At 43.2% G+C, this 23,497-nt stretch overlaps 1 protein-coding gene across 1 annotated transcript; it reads right to left on the bottom strand.

Moving 5' to 3' along the window:
- Positions 1-15,261: 15,261 nt before the first annotated feature.
- On the bottom strand, positions 15,262-18,995 carry LOC144584017 (cathepsin L2-like; the record flags this gene model as incomplete). The annotated part of the gene is made up of 5 exons (XM_078379093.1): positions 15,262-15,603; positions 16,349-16,507; positions 17,169-17,291; positions 17,443-17,555; positions 18,851-18,995. Coding segments are annotated over 5 exons (840 nt in total), but the record flags the coding sequence as incomplete, so codon positions are not given.
- Positions 18,996-23,497: the final 4,502 nt, after the last annotated feature.

Here is a 23,497-nt window from a genome sequence, read left to right as displayed (position 1 = left end):
AACAACATAGGCACTTTGAAAGCATCACGTAACGGAAACAAAGGTGTGACCTAGAATTTCCATCCATTCATCTACAAATTTAAACTGCAGATTTTCTGTTGTAAGGGTTACCATGTTTCTGGGAGCCTATGCTGTCAGTGAGATGAGAATGATATGCTACAATACAGATGCACAAAGAATTTATGGAGTTACTGGCACCGTCTACAGAGACATGGAACCACCGTCCGTCCGTCCGTCCATCCGTCCATCCGTCCGTCCATCGTACCACTAAATGTGATTTCCAGATTTTCTCTTGCGGGGGTTGCCATGCTTCTGGGTGCCTCTGGGAAGGAGAAAAATCAAAACAGCTCACTGGCGGCAGCTGCATCAGCCCATCTTATCCCTCCCAGTTGTCAAGAAATAGATTGTCTTCTTTAATCGAGGCTTCCGTGTCTTTCTGTGTGTTTCACTAACAAGTCTACAGCCCATGAGAGGAAAATGATACAGTATCTAATTTAATGCTTCTCTTCCCAGCCTGATGAAACATCCTAAAAGTTTCGAAAGCTTTCCTGTTTATGGCATTTTAGGGACGTCCTGAATCTATTAATACAGACACATCCCAGTTAAGGGACCCCAGAAATGTATTTCTCTGGATGTGGAAAAGGCCACGTATCAACGGGACCGATTCAGCTTCGGAAGATTTGTTAAGTATTAGAGAGGCGGATATTCGTACTGTATTTCTAAATCAATATGGGTAGGGAGGCGGGGGGGGCGTTAAGGGTCTCCCGGACGGCTGTAGAGTGGCCAGCCGAGCTGGGCGAAAGCGAAGGTACGTCCCCGACTGGCACTAGTCGCACCGGGAGGCACAAGTGGATGGGTTCTGGGGGGCCAGCCCCGCATGAGGTGCAGCTGCCCTGGGGATAGTTGTATTCGTTTACGATTATTAATACCCACATCTTTATTAAGGAGGGTGTGAGGGTCATCATTCCGAGCACAGGCTCACCAAGGGGTCAGAGAGAAGCACGCGTGGCCCTATCAGGAAACAACATTTTTTATCAGTCAAGGCAGCTGAATCGTTTCCTATTTTTTTTTCTTTTCTAAAATGCATCCTATCTCGGTTACTAAATGTCATCTCGGGGAAAGATCGCTCCTTGGCCTGAGGTTTATCTTCTTGAACTCAGAACCGGTTGAGAGTTCTGTGAACTTGGTCAAGTTTCCATCAAACGCACATTGGAAGGCCAGCTCCTCAAGGTGAGAATTAGCTACCAAAATCCCCTTCTTTACCCGATTTTTCTTGAGATCCACCTTCTCCAAAGCCTGGCACTTTAGGAAATAAAGACTCAGGAGCCGATCTTTAAATATAAAAGGTTTTTGTGTGTTTTGCTCCCTTAAAAGTCCATTTCTAAAAGAGGCACTCCTTGGGCTTAAAGTGGATAGAAAGGAAAATTGTAAAAAATATATATATAAATGTTTGTTTCCTCAGTCCATGTGGCTGGGAATGGATCTCCAGGGTTCAGAGATCCTGCCTGGAGATCTAGCCTCTTCCAAGGTGAAGAAAGGGTCTGAGACTAAATGAAGTCTCCTGGAAACGTGTGAGGAGGAGAAGGGAAGAAACAAGAGCAGAGTTTTTTCTAGGCTGGGAAAAACCAACCCCTCTGATGAGTTAGCATGCAAACAAACAAGCAAAGCAGTTAGTCTGGGACGGAGCCTCTTCCTCCCGTATCTTGAAATTGACGTTAAGATTGCTCACTAGCCAATAAGGACCCTCCCCGAAAGCTTAAACCACATCCATCCATCCATCCATCCATCCATCCATCCATCCATCCATCCATCCATCCATCCATCCATCCATCCATCCATCCATCCATCCATCCATCCATCCATCCATCCATCCATCCTGGTTATGGCATTTTAAGAGCCTAAAAGAGTGCTCGTTCTGAGCAGATAGGCGGGGTATAAATTAAATAAATAAATAAATAAAAAATAAAAAGATATTCACACACATTTTTGAATTTTAGACAAGGAGCACATAAACATGTTTCTTTTTTTAATGCATTAAGGATGGGTTTTCCTGCTGGCAGAAAGACAGCTGGGGAGGGAAGTCAGTCTAATTTCCTGTGGGAGGGAGTTCCCCAGGTTAGAAAGAGCCACCAAGACTCTTCTCTCTCTCACACACAGAAATTTCCATCCAACATGCTGTGAAGGTGGCAGGACTGAGAGAAGCCCCCCCCCAAGATCTCAGAGCCCCAAAAATGCTTTTAGGAAGGAAAATGTGTTTGTTCAGTTCTTCTCTTTTAAGGTGTAACAAGTCTTTGCTGATTCTAATTAAAAGCATGGATGGAAGTCTAAATTTGGAAGTCCAGCTACTTCTCAGGAAAGCCCCCCCCCCTTTACTAGACATTCCTTTTTTAAAAAAGGAGAACCCAGAAGCACAACCTGATCAGGCTATACCAAGGAACGGGTCTTTTGTAAAGCTGATAACTCTTAATTGCCTGTTCTCTACTCACTTGCAAAAGAGATCATGAACAACCACATCCTAACGCTGGGGGAAATCCATTTCTCTCCCAGCATCTCTGAGGCGGGAAATCGGGAAGCCCATGATTCAGGAGAGGTATCTAAGCCTGTTTGTTGGATAATGAATTGGTGAAGAAGTAGGTTTTGCTATGTAAGTGTGCCTTTTGATCCGGCTATACGCTTTTGCATTTTCAGATGAACAGTGTGGGTGCAGAGAGAGAGGGAGGGAGGGAGGAAGATAGACGGGCGGACTATTTAGACCCAACGGTTGTGAGGTTTTCCAGGTCCATTTCCGAGTGTGGCACTCAAGGAGGTTTAGAGATTTAAAAATTGCTGACTGTCGTACAGCGAGAACGACCGTGTTAGAACAGGAAACTACAAGACGGTGAGAAATGGCCGTGGGGAGAGAATGCTATTCATTGAGGACTAGGTTTTCTAGGAAAGGCAAACTTGATTCCGAGCGGTTTGCCAGACCCCCCTTTCTCCTGCTTTTCTGCAGAGGAAAAAAATAAAGGAGACCAAGGCCACAGATCCCAACGTCTGAAAGAAGCCACTCCATCATTAAAATCTTAATGATCTTTTTGTTTTGCCTCATTGGGCTTCCTTTCGCTCTTTCTTACTCTGTCGCCCTTCACAAAAGGTTCAGACTTTGCAGACGGTAGCCGAGCCGGTGTGTTATAAGGGAAAAAAACTAACTAAAAAGGACCAGCAAGATTTATATGTCATCCCTTTTGGGATGACCACCCACCTCTCTGTGCATGCGCAGAGAGTGGCCCTCGTCCTCCAAAGACGAGTCCATTCATCAGTATTTTTTTATTTACGTATAACTATAACAAAAAACAAATCATATACATAAAACATATACTGTACACTTATAACACAATAACAGTGTTCCCCACCACCATATACGGGATCTCTTGCCATATTCTTCTTTTTCTTCTTCTTCTCATTCTTCTTCTTCTATTGTCCTCCTCTCCAGAACTGTATAGATTCTTGATTTGGAGCTCTCCCTTTTCCCCTTATTAACACATATTTCAAAAATTTGCCCCATATTAAATAAAAATTGTTCTTTTTCAACTCTCCTTTCTTCATCTTTAAATTACAAGTTAATTTATCATTTAATGCTATATTCCATATTTCTTTATACCATTCTTCAATTTGTAATTCAGTCTTTAATTTCCACTGTCTAGCAATAATCAATCTAGCTGCTGTTATTAGATTAGTTATCAATTCTTTAATCATTTTGTCATATTCCACGTTCTCATATATTGATAACAAAGCAATCTCAGCCTTACATTCTATATCTTTTCCACAGATACAACTTAATTCTTTGAAAATTTGTTTCCAAAAACTTTGTACCTTTTCACATTCCCACAACAGACATTCGGATGACTGGTGTTAATTTTGTTTAATTTTACCGGTGTTAAATACCATCTTAAACTAAGTTTAAAAAATTTTTCCTTTATTCTTACTGACATAAATCTTAAAATCCTCATTTTCCATATCCTCCTCCATTCTTCTTCATTTATTCTTTTCCCAATATCTTGTTCCCACACCAATTTCAATCCTTCTTTCTCACTTTCTTCTTCCTCTAAATTAAGAAGTGAATAAATTTTACTCACTGTACCTTTTACTGAGTCAGTCATCTGAATGTCCTCATATGAGAATAGAAATTGCTCAAATTTTGTGTGTTCTCTACCTTTATTATATTTATTTGCCCATTCCTTAGTCCATCTTTCCAGTTGTACATAGTTCAACCATGAAATAGTCTTGTTTTGAAATACTTGTTTCATTTGGTCTATCGATCTCATTTTATACAGCCAATCTTTCAGTCTAATCACTTTTTCTTCTTTAAATAAATCCATATACACCTTCATATTGGTAGGAAAATCTTCTATTTCTGTCACTAATCCAAATGGAGAGTATGATGAACACAAATTCTTTTTATACTTATACCATATATTTAACAGTGTCTTTAAAAAAGGATTATTAACTTGACTTATTTTGTCTTTCTTACCTTTAGCAAATAAATATTTTTCTATATTTCCTTGTAATTCTGAGGATTCCATTTCCCACCAAATTAACCTTTCCGGATTATATATAATTTCACCAATAAACCTCAGTTGGTTAGCTAAATAATAGTTTCTTATATTTGGTAAACCTATACCACCTTTTTTTGTTGTTTTATACCAATACTTTTTATTTATTCTAGATTTCTTCCCTTCATTACAATATTTGTTAACTATTCCTTGCCAATATTTCAAATCATCCTCTGTTAACTGCATTGGTAACATTCTGAATAAAAAATTAATTTTTGGTAAAATTTTCATTTTTACCAATGCAATCTTTCCAAACCAATATAACTTGAACTTATCATAATCCTTTATCTTTTGAATATTTTTCGCTAAATCTATTCCTAAGTATTTAATTGTTTTACATATTTTAAAATCATGTTTTTCAGTAAACTTTTCTTGTTCTATTCTACTATAATTAAACAACATTAAATCAGATTTTTGCCAGTTTATGTTTAATCCGGTTATTTTTCCAAATGTTTCTAAGTGTGTTTTAATTTTATCTATACATTCTAATGGGTTTTTCACTGTCAATAAGGAATCATCCGCAAATAAATTAATCTTTGTCTTCTTTTCTCCTATACCTTCAATTAAGTCATCGTTCCTAATTACATTTGCCAACATTTCAATAACCAGGCAAAACAGAACTGGAGAGAGAGGACAACCTTGCCTAGTACCTCGGCCAAGAGCTATTTGATCTGTCATCCCATCATTAACTATTGCTACAGAGGTATTCTCTAAATATAATTGATATATTATCCCCCTAAACTTTTTTCCAAAACCCCAACCCTTTAACAAAGTCTTTAATATTGGCCATTCCACACAATCAAATGCTTTAAATATATCTAATGATAAAATGCCTGCCTTCAGTTTATTTTTTTCTATATTGTGTATAATATTCAAAACGCTCCTAGTTAAGTTTTCCATTTGCCTACCTTTCAAAAAACCATTCTGATCCTCTTTGATATATTTTATAATAAATTTATTAATTCTATCTGCAAGTATTGCTGTAAATATCTTTGCATCCTGATTTAGTAAAGAAATAGGCCTATATGAACTTGGGTCTGTTAGATCTTTATTAGGTTTTGGGATAAGAGTTATCAATGAATGTTTCCATGAATCTGGTATTCTCTCTCCTTCCAAGATTTCATTATAAAGCACTTTTAATTTAGGGATCAATATTGATTTAAAGGTTTTATAGTATTCCGAACCTAATCCATCAAAACCTGGGGTTTTACCATATTTTAGTTTATTAATTATCTCTATAATCTCTTCCTCTTTTATTTCTTTATCTAAGTCTTTTTTATCATTCTCTGATATTTCACTCTTAACATTTTCTTTAATATAAATTTCTATTTCTTCTTTTGATGCACTATTACTTTTATATAAATTTTGATAAAAATCTTGTATAATCTTTAATTTTTCTTTCATTAAACTGCAGTTTTTTCCTGTTTTATCTTTAATCACACCAATGTTATTTTTTGTTCTTTTGGTATGAACCATTCTAGCTAAAAGTTTTGAATTTTTATTACTATGTTCAAAAAAATTCCTTTTAGTGTATATCAGGTCCCTCTGTACTTTTTCTAATTCTAAGCTTTCCAATTCCTTTCTTTTAGCTTGTATCTCTAATAATTTTTTATTATCTCTAGCTATAAAATATTTAGTTTCTAAATCCTTTAATGATTCTTCAATCCTTTTTACGTTTCCTTCTCTCAATCTTTTTAATCTACAAGATTCTCTTATAGCAATTCCTCTCATAATAGCTTTCATGGTGTCCCATAACACGCCTATTTTGTTCCCACCCGCTTCATTAAATGACCATATTTCTAACCATTCTTTCTTGACTTTGTCTATCACCTATGTATGTTGAAGAATATTGGAGTCTATCCTCCATCTCCTAGCTTCTCTATAATCTTTCTTCACTTTTATTTCCATCACCATCAATGCATGGTCTGTTATCTTTATCACATTAATATTTGTGTCTACTACTTTTGAAATTAAATTTTGTGATATAAACATAAAATCTATTCTAGAGTAACTTTTATGTACCGCAGAATAATATGTAAACCTCCTTTCATCTCCCTTCAATTCTCACCATGTATCTTTTAGATCGGTAGTATTTATTATCTTACTTAGGGGGGTATCCCTTTTATGCAATTCATCTTTTTTATGTGTAGATTTATCTTTCAACTTATCTAAGACCATGTTGAAATCTCCTGCCATAATCACATATCCTTTCCTAACCTTTTCCATTTCTTTAATGACATGTTTGTAAAATTCTCCTTGGTTCATATTCGGTGCATACACATTTACTAATGTGTATTCTTCTTCCCCCATTTGTCCTTGGATTATCAAATATCTGCCATTACTATCTTTTATTACTTCTTTTACTACAAATTCACAATGTTTAGATATTAATATTGCTACCCCTCTAGATTTGGATGTCCCAAATGTTTTTTCATATATATATGTATATTTTGCAATTTCAATTCATTGACTCCATCCTTTAATTGATGTGTCTCTTGTAGATAGATAATGTCAACTTTACTTTTTTTTAATAATAATTCTATTTTCCTTCTCTTTAATACAGCTCCTAGGCCTTTCACATTTAAAGTGGCTACTCTTATGTATTTCCCCATATCTGTTCAGTCTTTTGCTTCTTAGTCGGTCCCTTTGTGCAATTCCCAAAACATAAACAAACACAACTAAAAAAATTAAATTCACCTCTTTCTAATTCTCTATTCCTACCCTTCCTCCCTACATATAAACATTTTTCCTCCCTCCAGCTTCCCCGCGTCTCACTAATGTTAGACACGTGATCTGGGAAGGGGGGAGACGCCACTCCCACCAGTCTGGACCCCAGCTGAACCTCCACCTCCTTTCCACCCCACATCATATATTTATTCACATATATATATCCAAATGCCTTCCCTTTTAACTTTAAACATCTTTTCTTCTTCTTCTTTTCTTCTCACTTATTTGTTTATTTATTATTTATTTGTTCAATCCCATCTTAGTCGGACAATCCAAAACAATAACAAAACAAAACAAACCAATAAGAATAACCAAAACTTCCCCCCTTTCTTTCTTTTTTTTTAGAGCCATATATGTGTGCACATACTTGTAAAACATATGCTTATAATTAAAAAAGGGAAGAAACCCCCCCCAAAACAAACACACAAGTTCTTTGTTTATTAAAAAAATAAAAAATAAAAAAGGGAGAGAGATTAAACAAACAAGCAAACAAACAAAAAAACAGAGTTTTCCCCAAGATTCCCCCCTTACCAAAAAGAAAAAAGAAAAAAGAAAAAAAGAGAAAAAAAGAAGAAGAAGAGAGGAGGAGAAGAGAAAGAAGAAGAAAAAAGGAGGGGAATGGGAGGGGAAAGGAAAAAAGGGACAATGGGCAGGAGAGAAAAAAGTAGGGAGATTAGGGAGAGAGAAAAACACAGATTATTCCAGCATCCTATAATGTCTTTTAGTCTCTTCCAATAAAAAAAAAAAATCAAAAATCAAAAAAATAATTCTGATGGTATCTTCTGATGGGTAGAGGGCGATATGGCGTTGGCTCCTTCCCTACTCGTGTTAGAAGAACAAGGGACAGATGTTTAAAGGCTGTTCCTTGTTCTGAGATGGAGACCAACCTCCAGTGCCGAGGTAGTCAGACCAGCCAACCCTCTACTCTACGCCTGGTGTTGTTGAACGCCAGGTCTGTATCTAACAAAACCCAGCTAATTTATGATCTTATTCTGGAGGAAGATGCAGACCTGGCCTGCATAACCGAAACATGGATTGGCGGAGAGGGGGGTCCCCCTCTAGCTCTCATCTGCCCGCCCGGTTATGCTGTCCAACACCAGGGCAGACTAGAGGGTCGGGGGGGGGAGTTGCCATCATTTATAAATCCAACCTGGAAGTAATTAGGCGCTCCTCGGTGGTAAAACCAGGTCTTGAGGCTCTCCACGTGTGGATCGGGGCCAGGGACGGTATTGGGATCTTGCTGGGTTACCGTGCTCCCCGCGACCCAGCCATTTCCCTACCGGAGCTGGTGGACTTTGTCTCCGCGGCACTGTTGGGCTCCCCGAGATTGTTGGTCTTGGGGGATTTCAACGTGCATGCGGGGGCAGAGCCCGCTGGACCAGCTCTTGAGTTCTTGGAGACCATGGCCTTCTTGAATATGTCCCAACATGTCAACGGCCCTACGCACGTGGGCGGCCATACATTAGATTTGGTTTTTTCCACCAATGGGAGTGAGAGTGGACCGATGGTGACTGACCTTGAGTCGGTCCCCTTGTCATGGTCGGATCACCACCTAATAAAATGCTTCCTCAAGATGGCCCTCCCCCCTCGCAGGGAGCAGGGATCTATTGTCATGATCCGCCCTCAAAGGCTACTGGATCCGACTGGATTCCAGGATGCCATGAGAGGGGTTACGGCTGACCTGGCTGGCGCTCCTGTCGAGGCCCTGGTTGACGGCTGGCTCACCGCCGCGGCTAGTGCCGTTGACATGATCGCACCTAAACGCTCTCTCCACCGCAGAGATCGCCCGGCGCCCTGGTTTAACCAGGATCTTCGGGTGTCGAAGCGGGTCAGGAGACGGCTGGAGCGCAAATGGAGAAAGGACCCGACGGTTTTCAATCGTATAGCTGTTAAGGTCGCAACTAACCTTTACCAGTCCAAGGTAAAGGCTGCCAGTAGAACTTACCTCGCTAAACGGATAAGTGAGGCATCTAACCAGCAGGCGGAACTATTCCGTATAGTACGTGACCTATCCGGAGTTGGCCCGGGAGATAGGCCTCCCCCTAGTCTTACCCCGGACCAATTTGCAGCATTTTTAAAATCCAAAGTGGAGGCCATCCGCCGGGATCTCGCTCCTTTTTTGAATACAGTGAGTCGAGTTGAGATGTCCAGCGCTCCGTCTTGCCCGGTGTCTTTTGACTCATTTCAGCCCGTATCGCCCGACACTGTGGCCAGGACGCTTGATCGCTGTCGTGCCACCACCTCCTCTTTGGACCCCTGCCCGGCCTGGCTAATCAAGGCAGCCAGGCCCTCAACAACGGAATGGGCTACTGTAATAATTAATGGGTCTTTCCTTGAGGGTAGATTTCCCTCTGCCCTCAAGGAAACACTCATTAGGCCCATAAGAAAGAAACCTAGTTTGGCGGCGGACGAAATTGGCAACTATAGGCCCGTCGCCAATGTTTCTTTCTTAAGCAAGGTAGTCGAGAGGGTGGTGGCCGATCAGCTCCAGGCGTTCCTGGATGAAACAGATGCCCTGGATCCATTCCAGTCGGGCTTCAGGCCGCGCCATGGGACAGAAACGGCATTGGTCGCCCTGTGTGATGACTTATTGAGGGAGGCCGACAGGGGCAAATTGTCTCTGTTGGTCCTCCTCGATATCTCAGCGGCCTTTGATACCATTGACCATGGTATCCTCCTGGGGAGGCTCGCCGAGTTGGGGATAGGTGGCCGGGCTTTTGCTTGGCTCCGTTCCTTCTTGGAGGACCGTCCCCAGAGAGTACAGCTTGGGGAGAATGTTTCGGCCCCGTGGTGCCTTAATTGTGGGGTCCCTCAGGGGTCGATCATCTCCCCAATGCTGTTTAACATCTACATGAGGCCGCTGGGAGGGGTCATCAGGAGGTGTGGAGCGCAGTGCCATCAATATGCGGATGACACACAGCTCTACATCTCCTTTTTTCCAACTGCAGGAGATGCCGTTCTGTCCCTTCGGCGTTGCTGGAGGCTGTACAGGAATGGATGCAGGAGAACGGGCTGAGGCTGAACCCGGACAAGACGGAGGTACTGAGGGTGGGCGCCCCCACACCTGGGGACATGGGAAACTCCCTCATTTTCGGGGGGGTGACCCTGCCCGCCAGGGATGGGGTCCGTAGCTTGGGTGTCCATCTTGACCCGGCGCTCACCATGGAGACCCAGGTGGCGTCCGTGGTCCGTTCCGCTTTTTTCCATCTCAGGCGGATAGCCCAGCTGCGGCCCTACCTTGATGTGGGGTCTCTCACCACTCTGGTGCATGCGCTTGTAGTCTCGAGATTAGACCACTGTAATGCGCTCTACGTGGGGCTACCTTTGAGATTGCTGCGGAAACTACAGGTGGTGCAGAATGCGGCGGCCAGACTACTCAGTGGGCTGAGAAGATACCAACATGTCTCCCCCACTCTGGCCGCATTGCATTGGCTGCCCATCCGATTCCGCATTGATTTCAAAGTGTTAACGCTTACTTATAAAGCCCTAAACGGTTTAGGACCTCGATACTTGGCGGAACGCCTTCTCCCACCAAGATCTACCCGTGTCACTCGCGCGAGCCAGGAGATAAGGCTGAGGAGCCTAACGCCGAGAGAGGCCCGAAAGGAAAAGACCAGAAACCGGGCCTTCTCGGCGGTGGCTCCTCGCCTTTGGAACAACTTGCCCCCTGAGATTCGCGCGGCTCCCTCGCTGGGCATTTTTAAGAAACAACTAAAAACATTGATGTATAGGCAGGCCTTCCCAACAGAAAACCCTTGACGATCTTTCTCTTATTCTGTTCTTTATTTTCATTTACGCTTCTGCTGTAAAGTCTTAAAATTATATTGTTGTTTTTTACTGTAAGCCGCCCAGAGTGGTCTAATAAATTCAATTCAAGATGGCGCCGTGAACGGCAGCCGCGGCTGTGCTCGGCTTGTGTTTTGTGTTTTAGTGGCGTGTTTTTACGGTTTTATAGTCTTTTTAGAGCTGTTATTAGGGTCGTTCCTGTGGCCATAAATGGCTATTTACTATTTTTAGCTGTTACTTCTTCATGGATTTATGGTTTTATGGCTAACACTTGTTAACTTCTGCCTTCTGCCTCCTGCCTCCTCAATATATCAGGATACCAGGACGGCGTCGCTGGTAAAGACTTACTACTCAGCTTTATTGTGCTTATGTTTTGGAGCAATTACTGCATTTACGCCTTGGAGTAATTACGGAAAACTATCCATTGCTTTATGGCGTCCTGTGTCCCCTCCCGGATTACATTTACTAGAGAAGAAATTCTAAATATTAGCAAAGCCCTCCCATGTACGTATCCTCCTGTTTTTGTGGAAGAAGAAAGTAGCACAATAGCTTTGGTCAAGAGAGGTGCAGCAGCTGTGTATGATACTCGGAGAAGAATTCACCAAAGAGGACGACGTGCTGGCACGTTAAATAGGCTGCGACAGCGTGGAATGAGATCTGCACTACCATCTATTCATCTTTCCAACCTCCGTTCACTTGTTAACAAAATGGACGAACTGCATCTCATCAATCAGGTTAACCCTGACTTCTCACGCTCAGCTGCTCTTTGTTTTACAGAAACATGGTTAAACGGTTCTGTCCAGGACAGTATAATTGAACTATCTGGGTTTCAGATCTACAGAGCAGACCGCGTACTTGAAACATCTGGGAAATCGAAGGGTGGAGGAGTCTGTTTTTATATAAATAGAGATTGGTGCAAAGATGTGACTGTGTTAGAGAAAACCTGCTGTGAGGACTTGGAAGCTTTGTTTATTAATTGTCATCCGTTTTATTCCCCAAGAGAATTCTCTTCGATAATCTTAGGTGGAATTTACATTGCCCCCCAAGCTTGTACCAATAATGCAGTATGTATTCTTGCTGACTTGATAAATAGACTAGAGAGGAAATATCCTGACTCTCTGCTTATAGTCTTAGGGGATTTTAACAAGGCAAATTTATCACATGAATTGCCTAGATACAAACAGCATGTTAGTTGTTCCACCAGGGATAAGAATACGTTAGACCATTGCTACACCACAATTAAGGGTGCTTATCGTTCTGTCCCTCGTGCTGCCCTCGGTTGCTCTGACCACTGCCTGATTTTTCTTATTCCAACTTACAAACAGAAATTGAAAGCTGTTAAGCCAGTGGTTAAGACAGTCAAGCGTTGGACTGAGGATGCAAAGTTAAAGTTGCAGGCTTGTTTTGACTGCACCGATTGGAATATGTTTGAGTCTACTTCCAATAACCTAGACGAACTTACTGAAACCATAACATCTTATATTAAGTTCTGTGAAGACTTATGTGTGCCTACTAAGACCGTGCGTATCTACAATAATAACAAAGCCTGGTTTACAGCAAGGCTTAAGAAATTTTGACATGCCAAAGAGGTAGCTTATAGGAACGGAGACAGAACTCTGTACAATCAGGCTAGAAATATACTGAATAAGGAAATTCGAGTGGCAAAAAGAACGTACAGCGACAAGTTGAAGACACAAATGGAAAATCATGACTCTGCTACTCTCTGGAGGAACTTACAGAACATTACGGGTTATAAGAAAACATCTTCCCCGGTTCTGGAAAACCAGAAATTGGCAGATGACCTAAACGAGTTCTACTGCAGATTTGAAACACCACCATCTACACCTGCGGTAAACCATTTGGGTTCAGAAGTATTAAAAACCGCCTCTCCTACTGTTGTTCCTTTATCTCAGGAATCTACTTCCTTGGTGATTTGCGAAAAAGAGGTGCGTGATCTTCTTCAGATACAAAAGGTTAGGAAAGCTCCGGGAGCAGATGGGGTGACTCCCTTCTGTTTGAAAGTGTGCGCTGCACAATTAGCGCCTATCCTAACACGGATTTTCAACAGCTCGTTGGAGTTGTGTAGTGTCCCTACATGTCTTAAAACTTCCACTATTACCCCTGTACCTAAGAAAGCTTCTATTAGCGGACTGAACGACTACAGACCCATCGCCTTAACATCTGTAGTGATGAAAGTCTTTGAGAGATTGGTGCTGACCCATCTGAAGGACATCACTGATCCTTTGTTGGACCCTCTCCAGTTTGCATATCGGCCTAACAGATCAGTAGATGATGCTGTCAATATGGCTATGCACTACATCCTACAACATCTGGATTCCTCAGGGTCTTATGCACGGGTTCTTTTTGTCGACTTCAGTTCCGCGTTTAATACAATTGTACCATCTAAATTGTATCTTAAACTGATTCAACTAAAGGTACCCATTTCTGTTTGTAAATGGATACATAGCTTTCTGATAAATAGGAAACAGCAAGTGAGACTGGGGAAAATAACATCTAATATCCGTACAGTTAGTATGGGAGCCCCCCAAGGGTGTGTACTTTCCCCATTACTTTTCTCCTTATATACGAACGATTGTATTTCCACGAATCCCTCTGTTAAGATTCTGAAGTTTGCAGATGATACGACGGTCATTGGACTTATTAAGAACGGTGACGAGTCGGCATACAGACGGGAAGTTGAGCATCTTGTTGCATGGTGCAACAGTAATAGCTTAGTGCTCAACCCACAGAAAACGGTGGAGATGGTAGTGGACTTTCGAAAACACCCCCCTTGTATACTCCCACTTTCCGTCTTAGGCAGCACGGTCTCTGTAGTAGAGTCGTTCAGGTTCCTGGGCACTGTACTCTCTCGGGACCTGAAATGGTCAATTAACATCGATGGCATCATTAAAAAAGCTCACCAGCGTCTGTATTTCCTACGACAACTTCGGAAATTCAATCTGCCTCGGGAGCTGCTTGTCCAATTTTACAGAGGCATTATTGAATCTGTCCTCTGCTCTTCCATAACTGTTTGGTTCGGTTCGGCAACCAAACTGGACAAGAATAGGCTTCAGAGGACTGTCAGAACTGCTGGAAAAATAATCAGAGCTGATTTGCCATCATTGGAAGAGTTGTACATTGCACGGGTTAAAAAGAGAGCGGAAAAGATCGCGGCAGATCCACGGCATCCTGGTCACAACTTGTTTAATCTTCTCCCCTCTGGTCGGCGATACAAGACGCTGTATACTAAAACATCGAGGCACAAAAATAGCTTTTTTCCCTGTGCCATCAAACTGCTGAATTTGTAACCATCTGATGCAACTGGGAGTTGAGGCAATTGGCTTTTGTAGAATTTGTTCTTGTCTTGTGAATTTTTCTGTTTATGGTGTGTGTGTGTGTGTGTGTGTGTGTGTGTGTGTGTGTATTGTTTTTAAGTGTGGCCGGTAGCCATATTAAATTCCGGGTATGGTTTACATACCTGGCCAGTAAATAAATAATAATAATAATAATAATAATAATAATAATAATATGATCAGATAGGTGGGATAGAAATAAAATAAATAATAATAATAATAATAATCTTCTTTTTCAAATTAACTGTCTTAAAAAAAAGGGGAAAGGGGACAATAAGCAGGGGAAAAAAGAAAGAAAATAGGAGGGAAAAAAGCCAGATTATACCAACATCCAATGGTTCCCTTAGTCTCTTCCAATCAAAATTTTCAAAAAATAAAGAAAAAATCTTCTGAAGGTATCTTCTTTTCCAAATCAGCTGTCCTTACAGAGGTACTTGCTTACTTGTCTCTTGCACACTCTGGTCCCAAATTCCCCAAGCCAATAACAAATGTTTTCCCTCGTCAAAAGAGTGTATTTTGTGTAGGGTTCCATCCTTCCTTATTTTCAAAAAAACAGGATAACCCCAGTTGTATCTCTTGCCATTCTTAGTTAGGATTGAAGTAATAGGTTTCATTGTTTTCCTCCATTGAAGGCAGGGGACAGGACCGAAAACTCGGGCAGGGTGGCGTCGGAAGCCCTCCCGAGCGAAGAGCCTCTCCGGAAGGCTTCTGGAGGTTGGGAGGGAGCCCCCGCAAAGCCTCCCCGGGTGCCCCAGATGCAATGGGTCCCCCAGAACCGGGGAGATCTGATCAAATTTGCTTGCAACAACCGCCCGTCTGGCTACCGCCTTCGGGACCTGCTCCAGTCAGCGCCAAGGGAAGCCCCACAGAGAGAGTCTTGCAGTAGCCCATCCAGGAGATGAGCATAGATTTTTTTTTACCCTTTCTTCATAGGGGTAGTCCTGTTCCGAACTGAGGCCCCCGTTCTGGCGGACGTATTCGAAAGCCTTCTTGGCCGTTCCACCACAGCACCCGTTGTTCCCTTGAGGCTGGGAGCAATCCACGAGGTTCTGCTCGCTCAAGGAGACCCGTTGGCCGGTTTTCTTGAAATGGAAGCTTTCCAGAGCCCCCGTGGCGCTGAAGGCCCAGCAGGACCCACATAGACCCTGTGGCAGGAAATAAAAAGGAGGGGGAAAATTAGAAATCAGGAACCTCTTGTGAGCGAGCTCAGATCCGGGTCTGCCAGAAAGGATCAGAAAATCACTCTGAAGGGTCCAAATCTATATGACCAGGAAGGATCCCTTAAGAAGCCGAGTGGCTCCCGAGATCCAGACTCCGATCTGAGTCCCCCGATGCTGGTTTAATTTTTTTCCTCAAGGTGTTTCCACAATTTCTAGACGTTTTGGATAATTATGACAGGTTTAATTATTAGTGTGTCATTAATTCATGGAGTTTTCATTCTTATTGTAAACTTAACGAGGTTTTAACAATTATGATATTATCAATCAATGGAGCTTTAATTACTATATAATTAATAAATTTTTCAGTATTGTTGCATGTTGTGTAAGAGATTGCCGCTATGCCTGAGTCCCAGGCTTTTCCTAAGTGGATTTTTAAAGTTTTAAATACTTAAAAATTGTAATAGCAAAAATCTTAGAAGCACAGAGTTGGAAGGGGGACTCTAAAGATCATCCAGTCCAGCCCCGCGCAAGGAGGCCTCGTGGAGAAATCAAACTCCCAATCTCTTTCTCTCTCTCTCTATTTGAACTTGTAATGCATGGTGTGATAGACTGACTTCACAAAAGAACCCACAGGAGTTGTGAAGGTTGTTCATTCACAGAAACACCATGAAGTGGTAAATCCCTCCCGAGCATCCCACGAAGACCCTTGCAGAGTTTATGTCTTGAACACCTGGCTCTTCACTGGCGAGACGTAACCTTCTTTCCGCCAGTCCACACTTTTGGGGACCTCCTCGGTAGCCGAATCGTGGAACCAACTCACGTTTCCCACAGCTGGTTCAACCTCGTCAGGCAGGAGGCAGCTCGTCCGTTGGTTGAACTCCTCGTCCGTCTGATGGAAAGAACCAGAAGTGGGTCACCAGGCCTCTGGTTTCTGCTCGCCCTGGCGAGCGCCGGCTTCTGCCCCTCCGGAGAACCCGTGAGGAGGAGGAGATGGCCCGGCCCGGCTTTTTGTGGCTCCAGAGGGCAGGGGGAGACACCAAAAGGGCCCGAGGGAGAGGGGACGGAGGGCTTTAAATATTAAACATTAGGAAAGCAGGAAAAGAACCTTGGATGAAAACCCAGAGCGGACACACAGAAACACATGAAACTGGACCCGCCAAGTCTTGTCAAGTTTCAGACTGCAAACCATAGACAGAGGCTGCCTTTTAAAATTTATTATATGTGAGCCCTTCTCTTCTACTCTGAGTTTAGGTGCTGGGAGAAAACTCTTCAAAATAAATTAAAGAACAGCGGTGAAAATCATCCTGCAAAGCAGTCCAGAGTTCTCACCTCTTTTGATTAGATTAAAACAAACACTGTGAACGGCTGTAATCTCAACTGGATTGAAACTAGCTCCCATACCCATTAAGCAAAAGGAGACGGAGGCATCAGCAAAGAGATAAGTCCCACTGATTCTGTGGGTCTACTCAAACGGAGACCATCCATGGAATGCGACCCACATTTCCTGAGCAGGACAAAGGGCGTCTCTGTGCAAGATCGGGGGTGCTCACCAGGTCGCCAAAGTGGTTCATTCCCAGCTGGTAGGTGTGTTTCCCCTGGGAGGCCTCCCAGTTATGCTGCTCAATCATCCTCAGGTTCTCCTCCCAGATGGCTCTGCGGGAAAACTCTTCCCCCTGCAAGAGAGAAACTGGATTAAGCCCAAACACAAGAATGGATTTTTTAAAAACAGCAATTTTCCTTTTATAGAGAGGCTTAAACAGAAGATGTCCAATTTGGGCACCTCATGAGGATTCCCTGATGGTGGGGCCAGGGTTGGGAGCTCACCTCCAGGTATGCTTCCAGTCCTCCCAGACCGTGTCCAGGGCCGGATCCAGGGCTGCCGACACTCTCAGGAGCAACACCAGTACAGACGGCCCCAGGAAGGGCATCATCTTCACCTGCAGAAGGGCAGAACAATCCCATTGTAGCTGCCATGTCACCCGTGGTGCAAAATACGGCCACTAAAATGCTGATAGATACAGTACATAGTGGGCAATGGTGGTGGTGTCGTGTCCGTTCTGGGTTTTGGTCCAAACCTTAACAGTCCTCTTGAAGACACCAGATGCCATTTCAGCAACAAGCATAATCTGGCTGGAAAGCTCCTGCTCAGTTTGGACCAAAATCCGAGTGCGCTGGTATCCTCGCCCCGTCCTCCCCTGGGCCAAGGCTCCTCCGAGGGCCCCCTTGACCGTCCCCGACCTGCTCTTCTTCCTTCTAGATGGGGTAACTTGAGTCAGTTCTTTGATGCCCCCAAGACTTATATTGCCAGCTCTGACCGGCAGCTATGAAACATGCAGCTTTAGGATAGAAACCTTTGCCTGGATATTCCCTGGGCATCCCTGCTAACTCTTCCCATTAGCTTTGCTTGTGAAATAAGCCCAGATCAGGAACTCGGAGTCCAATCATCCCCAATTCTGGGCAGGTACTATCCAAGGTCAGGGAGACAACCAGATTTTTCCTCCCTGGTGCTAGATTTTAGATTTGAAACCGTCAGCCTCTCCTGCCCTTCTTCATGCCCAGCGTTGACAGCCAGAGCTTTTTCTTCCTTGGAGAGAGGACCCCGTCTGGCCTGTTTGGTGGGAACTCAGGCCCACGGCTACAGGGACAGAAAGCGGGAGGGAAGGACGGTGCCCCCACGTCTAGTGACAGCCCTGCTGATTGCTCTGGTGGATGGGGGTTCATGAACAGATACCGGGGTACACATCCTGCAACCCCCTCCCGTCTCTCCTTTAATAGAAATTCAGCTTAAAGGTCTGTTTACAAGAGCCAAAGACACGCATTTGAAGGGATCACTTCCACTGACTTGGCTCGCCGGTTGTCCAGCTGGATAGTTAGGGGTTTTATTCTCTGAGTTGGGAGTTCAAATCCCCCATTGTGTACCCTCCCGGGGGGGGGGAGAAGAGCCACCCTGGGTGGCCTTGGGGGCCCAGCTGCACCCACCCAGAAGAAGGGAAAGGGAAACCACTTCTGAATATTCTCTGCCTGGAAAACCTTGAAAAAATGATGCCATAAGGCAGAACACACTGGATAGCGCATCTTCTTCTTCTTTTTCATCATCAGTATTAAGACAAACTTGCATCATCAGTATTAAGACAAACTTGCACCATTTCTTCCGCCCACCCATAATTCACCTGAAAAAGATCAGGACCAGTTTTACTTAGCCTGGAGAAAGCAACCAGATGATAGACCTTACCATGTAGAACAAGGGTCCTCAAAGTTTCCTCCTCCAGCTCTCCAAGGGAAGCTCCTGATCGGGGAGACAGGGGGGTCCCTTTTAATAGGAAAAAGGGGTCCCTCCCTCTTTTTCTAAAAGTAACCCAATTTCTTTCATTTCTCCATCACCAATGTTATCCTAGGGGAAGATCTCTCTTTTGCCCAGTGTTATCTTCCTGAACTCCGAACCTGCCCCACCCAAAGCCTGAACCACAATCCCTGGTGGGTCCTGCCCCAGATATCACTGAGATCTAGCTGCATGCTTGGACTCCGATGTTTCTCTTGGCTTACCTCCTTCTCGTCCAGCTGCCTTCCCAGAAATCTTTACAATGCTTTCTGGGCAATCTGGTAGATTAAGTAATTGACCGACCAATTAGTTTGTGCTCCCACCTTTCCCACAAACATGGGATTTGAAGCATCTCATCTAGATTTAAAATAAAACCTTCAGATCCAAATAAGAACACAGCAGTTATCATGCAAAGCCATCAGGCTAAATTCAGAAGCTCATGTCAATGATAGGAGCCCTTTTTCTGGGTGCCTTTGCTCTCAATTTTAAGCTATAATAGAGTCACAAAGGATTTGTGGCTTTACTGGCATGCCACTGTCTACAGAGACTTAGAAACACCATCCATCCATCCATCCATCCATCCATCCATCCATCCATCCATCCATCCATCCATCCATCCATCCATCCATCCATCCATCCATCCATCCATCCGTGTGTCACCTGGTGTCTCCCATTATTGCTGACGTATACACGGAAGATGTGGACAAGAAGTCACTCAACACCTGCCCGGGGATGCCTCCCAGCGATGGGTTCGGGGATGTGGACGATCCTTGGGTGAAGGTTGAGATTCAGGACGGACAGGCCTTCACAGACCATGGACATGCAGTTGACCCAAATGAATCGTGAATCTTGCCACCCGATTATGCTTTTTATTGTGCAAAGTGTCCAAGTCCCCCCTTCTTTTTCTAAAATGAACTGAGCGTACATCATTTCTATGACTCAATGTCATCTTGCTGAAAGATCCCTCCATTTTGTTATCTTCCTGAACTCACAACCCACTCGTTGCTCAAAGCTTTAACCACATCCCTTCTGGGTCCCACCCGGGATATCACTGAGATCTAGCCACGTTCCTGAGGTTTCTGGTGGCTCAGCTCCCCCATCTGGCCACCTACCCTGAAAGCTTTCCATCTTTCCCTCGCCCTCGCTCTCTTGGACAAACGGGTTGGTTTATTAATTGACCAATCAATTAGTTTATCTTTCCCCCTTTCTCCCAAACATGAGTTTGGAAACTTCATAGGAAGACTTTAAAAATATTCAGCTACAACGATGAACGCAAACATTCTAATTCAATACAATAAAGCTCAATTCAGAGGTTCGGGTCGACGCGAGGAGAGAGCCGTCAAATCCGTTGAACTTCTAGGAGAGGAAATGAGAGCGAAGGAGGACGGGACAAGGGGGTGGACGTCCATCTTTTGGTCTATATTCAGAGTCGATTCCGGGAGTCTCTGTTTATCGGGATTAAGAGGGGGATGCAGGATAACTCTTTGAAAATATGAAAAGGTTTAAAAGCTGTTTGGGGGGGCATCCCAACTTTAAAAGCCCAGCGCCCCGTCTCTTACAACTACAGCACCTTCTTTGTTAGCAATCAACAAAAGGACCACAATCCACCTACCACAGCCTCCAGTTGACACGGTCTAGTGGATGAGTGACAGAGTTTACTTTCTTGGGCTCCATGATCACTGCAGTTGGAAACAGCAGCCACAAAATTAAAAGACGCCTGCTTCTTGGGAGGAAAGCAATGAGAAACCTGGACAGCATCCTAAAAAGCAGAGACATTACCTTGCCAACAAAGGTCCGCATTGTCAAATCTATGCTTTTTCTTGTCGTGATGTATGAAACCAGCATATTTCTCGTACGCTGGACATGCTGCATTGGCTCCCGTTCGTTTCCGCATCGACTTTAAAGTTCTAATGCTCACTTATAAGGTTCCTAAATGATTTAGGACCTTGATATTTGGCGGAACGCCTGCTCCCACCAAGATCTACCCGTGTCACCCGTGCAAGCCAGGAGGTGAGGCTGAGGAGCCTGACGCCGAGAGAGGCCCGGAAGGAAAAGACACGGTGGCTCCTCGCCTCTGAAACAATCTCCCTCCTGAGATTCGCACCCTCCCTCTGGGCACCTTTAAAAGTCAATTAAAAACATGGCTATACATTCCGGCCTTCCCTCCAGCTAATACCTGATTTTTCTGTTTATTCTCTCTTTATTTATTTTCTACTTGTAGCGACCCCAGACCTACTGGAGTATCCCACCCTGTAGTTATGCTGCCACCAACCATTCGCTCTACCAAGTCACCCAGACCAGGAATGGATTTTATTAAACAAAAGAACAAGGTTTATTGAAAAAAACAAACAGGGTAAATAAAAGGATCAGGTAAATAGGATACTGGAACTTGGTATAGTCCCAATCATACACATACAACAGATTGGTTCCCACGGAACACTTTAAGGTAACGCACAGACCCTGAACCTATCCGTTCTGGCTACCTAGATAGAAACCTGAACCTATCAGGTATGTACTATCTGACGAACAGTTGTACACAGTCTGACCCACAGACTCCAACTCCACTTCTCCACGTCAGCTCCCCTACGATGGACTTTCCCCAAATATATATACAGTACAGCTCCTCCCCCCTGATGTCCCGCCTTCCACTCCCCATAGGATGGAACTTTCCCTCCAAACCCATGACAGACAGGTACCATCAGTGCTGTATGCGACACTACTCTATTTTTGTATTGTGTATGTTATCGTATGGTTTATGTAACTTTTGTATTATTTTATTATTTATGTTATACTGGAAGCCGCCTAGAGTGATCTTTAGGCCAGATGGGTGGGATATGAATGAATGAATGAATGAATGAATGAATGAATAAATAAATAAATAAATAAATAAATAAATAAATAAATAAATAAATAAATAAATAAATAAATAAATAAAATATGGAAGTGAGAGCTGGACCATAAAGAAGGCTGACCACCGAAGAATTGATACCTTTGAATTGTGGTGCTGGAGGAGGATCTTGAGAGTCCCCTGAAGGAGAACCAACCTATCCATTCTGAAGGAAATCAACCCTGAGTGCTCACTGGAAGGACAGATCCTGAAGCTGAGACTCCAATACTTTGGCCATCTCATGAGAAGAGAAGACTCCTTGGAAAAGACCTTGATGTTGGGAAAGTGTGAGGGCAAGAGGAGAAGGGGACGACGGAGGATGAGATGGCTGGACAGTGTCTGTGAAGCAACCAACATGAATCTGACCCAACTCCAGGAGGCAGTGGAAGACAGGAGGGTGTGGCGTGCTCTGGTCCATGGGGTCACGAAGAGTCGGACACGACTAAATGACCACGAAGTAAGTAAAGTGCCAGTTGATGACTTTTAACGATCCTCCTTTGTGGATCTCTATCCTTCTGCCTCATAGAAAGAGGAATTTTACTAGAAATTCCAAACTTGGCAACCATATTCCTGTCCCTGTTCAATTGAGTTAATTCTTTTTTGTTTTGTTTCTCTTAATTAGTGATGACCCATATTCTTAGGACTGATTGTTTGGTTCGTCACCATAGTGAATTCTGTTTCAAATTTAGTTCAAGTCGGGGTTTGGTCTGCTCTTTGGTCTCATGTCTTCATGGTTGTTTATTCTTGAACCTTAGTTTATGTTGCAGATGCTCTTATTTTAAGCTGGCTCAGAGGAGTGGCCTGGCCACTAGAGGGGCAGGGGGAAAATTGAATTATATAAATGTAATGGATTTAAATAGGCAAAAATGTGATATTCAAAATGGAAAAACTCAAACTTTAAAAAGGAAATATAACCCCTCTTTCAGTTTTTTTCAATGGACGCCAGGTGCATGCAGGTATATTCGAAAGTGCACTTTTATGATGACAGCCGAAGGCAGCATAAGGGGAAATACAGTGGTGCCTCGCTTAACGATGTTAATTGGTTCCCAAAAAACATTGCTAAGCGAAACACCATTTCCCATAGGAATGCATTGAAAACCGGATAATCTGTTCCAATGGGAACGGATTACCATCCTTAAGCGAAAATCACCATAGGAAACATCGCTAAGCGAAACGCGGTTCCCCCATTGGAATGCATTGAATAGGTTTCCGTGCATTGCAATGGTTTTGACAGGTCCGTTTTTGCTATTTTTAAAGTGTCTTGAAATGTTCAAAAACTGTTTAAAATGCTTGGAATCATTAGTGCACCTTGTAAAACCTTTGCAAACTTAATTTGGCTTTGTTCTGAGTCTTCGTTAATTTTTGGTGAATTTTTCCCCCCTATTGGAATGCATTGAAGCATTTTAAACAGTTTTTGAACATTTCAAGACACTTTAAAAATAGCAAAAACGGACATCGTTAAGCGAAACAGGGGGACCTAAACTGTCATCGTTATGCGAGGCATGGTCCCGAAGATCAGTAAGCGAAAATCGCCCATAGGGAACATAGTTAAATGAATCGTAAAATGCTCCCAAAAAACCAATCACTAAGCGAATTCTTCGTTAAATGAAGCAATTGTTAAGCGAGGCACCACTGTACATTAAAACAGATTAAATAATCAAAAACGAAAACTC

Source organism: Pogona vitticeps, chromosome 7, assembly GCF_051106095.1.
Source record: "Pogona vitticeps strain Pit_001003342236 chromosome 7, PviZW2.1, whole genome shotgun sequence".
Taxonomy (NCBI): domain Eukaryota; kingdom Metazoa; phylum Chordata; class Lepidosauria; order Squamata; family Agamidae; genus Pogona; species Pogona vitticeps.
Note: the sequence above shows the minus strand (reverse complement) of the source record. Positions and strands in the feature narration are given on the sequence as shown.